Source organism: Lottia gigantea, assembly GCF_000327385.1.
Source record: "Lottia gigantea unplaced genomic scaffold LOTGIsca_35, whole genome shotgun sequence".
Lineage (NCBI taxonomy): Eukaryota > Metazoa > Mollusca > Gastropoda > Lottiidae > Lottia > Lottia gigantea.
In genome coordinates this window covers 2,238,482-2,241,411 of record NW_008709190.1, presented here as the reverse complement: position 1 = coordinate 2,241,411, position 2,930 = coordinate 2,238,482, and the positions used below count along the sequence as shown (strand labels likewise).

The 2,930-nt window shown below is 39.4% G+C and overlaps 2 protein-coding genes across 2 annotated transcripts; one reads left to right on the top strand and one right to left on the bottom strand.

The window, feature by feature from the left end:
* Window positions 1-370: 370 nt before the first annotated feature.
* Window positions 371-712, top strand: LOTGIDRAFT_120940 (hypothetical protein; the record flags this gene model as incomplete). The annotated part of the gene is made up of 1 exon (XM_009058748.1): window positions 371-712. A coding segment is annotated over one exon (342 nt), but the record flags the coding sequence as incomplete, so codon positions are not given.
* Window positions 713-1,457: 745 nt separating this feature from the next.
* Window positions 1,458-2,132, bottom strand: LOTGIDRAFT_120956 (hypothetical protein; the record flags this gene model as incomplete). Its single annotated transcript, XM_009058747.1, has 1 exon — window positions 1,458-2,132. A coding segment is annotated over one exon (675 nt), but the record flags the coding sequence as incomplete, so codon positions are not given.
* Window positions 2,133-2,930: the final 798 nt, after the last annotated feature.

Here is a 2,930-nt window from a genome sequence, read left to right as displayed (position 1 = left end):
GGAATAGATTTGGAAGAGCTCTTCTGGGCAGGAATAGATTTGAAAGAGCTCTTCTGAGGAGGATTAGATTTGAAAGAGCTCTTGAGAGGAATAGATTTAGAAGAGCTCTTCTAGAGAGGAATAGAATTAAAAGAGCTCTTCTAGGGAGGAATAGATTTGGAAGAGCTCTTCTAGGGAGGAATAGATTTGGAAGAGCTCTTCTGGAGAGGAATAGATTTGGATGAGCTCTTTTAGGGAGGAATAGATTTGAAAGAGCTCTTCTGGGGAGGAATATATTTGAAGACCTCTCCTGGAGAGGAAAAGAATTGGAAGAGCTCCTCTGGAAAGGAATAGATTTGAAGGAGCTCTTCTAGAGAGGAATAGAATTGGAAGAGCTCTCCTAGAGGGGAATAGATTTGAAAGAGCTCTTCTGGGGAGGAATAGATTTAGAAGAGCTCTCCTGGAGAGGAACAAATTTGGAAGAGCTCTTCTAGGGAGAAATAGATTTGAAAGAGCTCTTCTGTGGAGGAATAGATTTAGAAGAGCTCTCCTGGAGAGGAATAGATTTGTAAGAGCTCTTCTAGAGAGGAATAGATATGGAAGAGCTCTTCTAGAGAGGAATGGAATTGGAAGAACTCTTCTAGGGAGGAATAGATTAGGAAGAGCTCTTTTGGGGAGGAATAGATATGAAAGAGCTCTTCTGGGAAGGATTAGATTTGAAAAAGCTCTTTAGAGGAATAGATTTGGAAGAGCTCTTCTGGAGAGGAATAGATTTGGAAGAGCTCTTATAGAGAGGAATAGAATTGGATGAGCTCTTCTAGGGAGGAATAGATTTGAAAGAGCTCTTCTAGGGAGGAATAGATTTGAAAGAGCTCTTCTGGGGAGGAATATATTTGAAGAGCTCTATGGGAGAGAAACAGATTTGGAAGAGCTCTTCTGGACAGAAATAGAATTGGAAGAGCTCTTCTGTAGAGGAACAGATTTGGAAGAGCTCATCTAAAGAGGAATAGATTTGAAAGAGCTCTTCTGGGGAGGATTAGATTTGTAAGAGCTCTTCTGGGGAGGATAAGATTTGAAAGAGCTCTTGAGAGGAATAGATTTGGAAGAGCTCTTCTGGAGAGAAATAGATTTGGAATAGCCTTTATAGAGAGGAATAGAATTGGATGAGCTCTTCTAGGGAGGAATAGATTTGAAAGGGCTCTTCTGGAGGGGAATATATTTCAAGAGCTCTATGGGAGAGAAATAGAGTTGGAAGAGCTCTTCTGGACAGAAATAGAATTGTAAGAGCTCTACTGAAGAGGAATATGTTTGAAAGAGCTCTTCTGGAGAGGAATAGATTTGGAAGAGTTCTTTTGGGGGAAATAGATTTGGAAAGGCTCTTTGGCGGAGAAATAGATTTGGAGGAGCTCTTCTGGGGAGGAATAGATTTGGGTTAGGGTTAGATGAGCTCTCCTGGAGAGGAATAGATTTGAAAGAGCTTATCTGGAGAGAAATAGAATTGGAAGAGCTTTTCTGGAAAGGAATAGATTTGAAGGAGCTCTTCTAGAGAGGAATAGAATTGAAAGAGCTTTCCTCGAGAGGAATAAATTTGAAAGAGTTCTTCTGGGGAAGATTACATTTGAAGGAGCTCTTCTAGAGAGGAATAGAATCGGAAGAGCTCTTCTGGAGAGGAATAGATTTGGAAAAGCTCTTCTGGGGAGGAATAGATTTGGAAAAGCTCTTCTGGGGAGGAATAGATTTGGAAGAGCTCTTCTGGGGAGGAATAGATTTGAAAGAGCTCTTCTGGACAGGAATAGATTTGGAAGAGCTCTTCTGGAGAGGAATAGATTTGGATGAGCTCTACTGGAGAGGAATTGATTTGGAAAAGCTCTTCTGGGGAGGAAGAGGAATAGAATTAGAAGAGCTCTTCTAGGGAGGAATATATTTGAAAGAGCTCTTCTGGACAGGAATAGATTTGGAAGAGCTCTTCTGGAGAGGAATAGATTTGGATGAGCTCTACTGGAGAGGAATTGATTTGGAAAAGCTCTTCTGGGGAGGAATAGATTTGAAAGAGCTCTTCTGGGGAGGAATAGATTTGGAAAAGCTCTTCTGGGGCGGAATAGATTTGTAAGAGCTCTTCTGGGGAGGGATAGATTTGGAAGAGCTCTTTTAGGATGGAATGACTTCAATGAAGTCACTCACATGACAGTATGATGTAAAACTTCAATCTATCATCTCAATTTGACAACCATTCCTACACGTAATAAATGTTGAAAACCATAAACAGCGACAGGAACGAAACCCAAGAAGATAGGTATTCTTGAAGAAGGTCTGAAACTTATTTCTCATTTCATTTTGACAGCCATTCCTACACCTAATAAATGTTGAAAACTATAAACAGCGACAGGATAGAAACCCAAGAAGTGGAGCAGACTTGAAATTAGTCTGTAATTGTCTTCTCAATAAATTCTTGTATAAGACCCGTCAAAGATTCACAGTGTCTGATGATTTGCGAACATTATACGACTATCAAAGCTTAAAGGCTAAAAGCAGTCGTCCCAGTGAGATTTAACGAGATTTTTGAAATATAAGATATGAATCTACTTATAGCCAGCCCCCCCCCCCCCCCTTTTTTTTAGATAGGGACTAAATTCCGCCAAGCTAGAGAAGCTCATTGGATTGAGACGCTATATACTGCTAAACCAATTGGATTTTCCATATGTTTTTGATTCGAAGCTCAAATTATATTATTGTTTTAATTTTTAGTATCAGTTTCATTAAATTTAAGAAAAATAAGCCCCCTCCCCCCCTTTTATATATATAAAAAAAAATGATTTGTACATGTAACCCTTATTTTTTCTACAAAAAAATGAAAATATGAAGGTTTTATAAGTGTAAGTATACCAAATCAAATCTGTCATTAAATCAGTCTGCCTCCTATTTGTACCCCTTGTCTCGGGAGACTGGAGTAG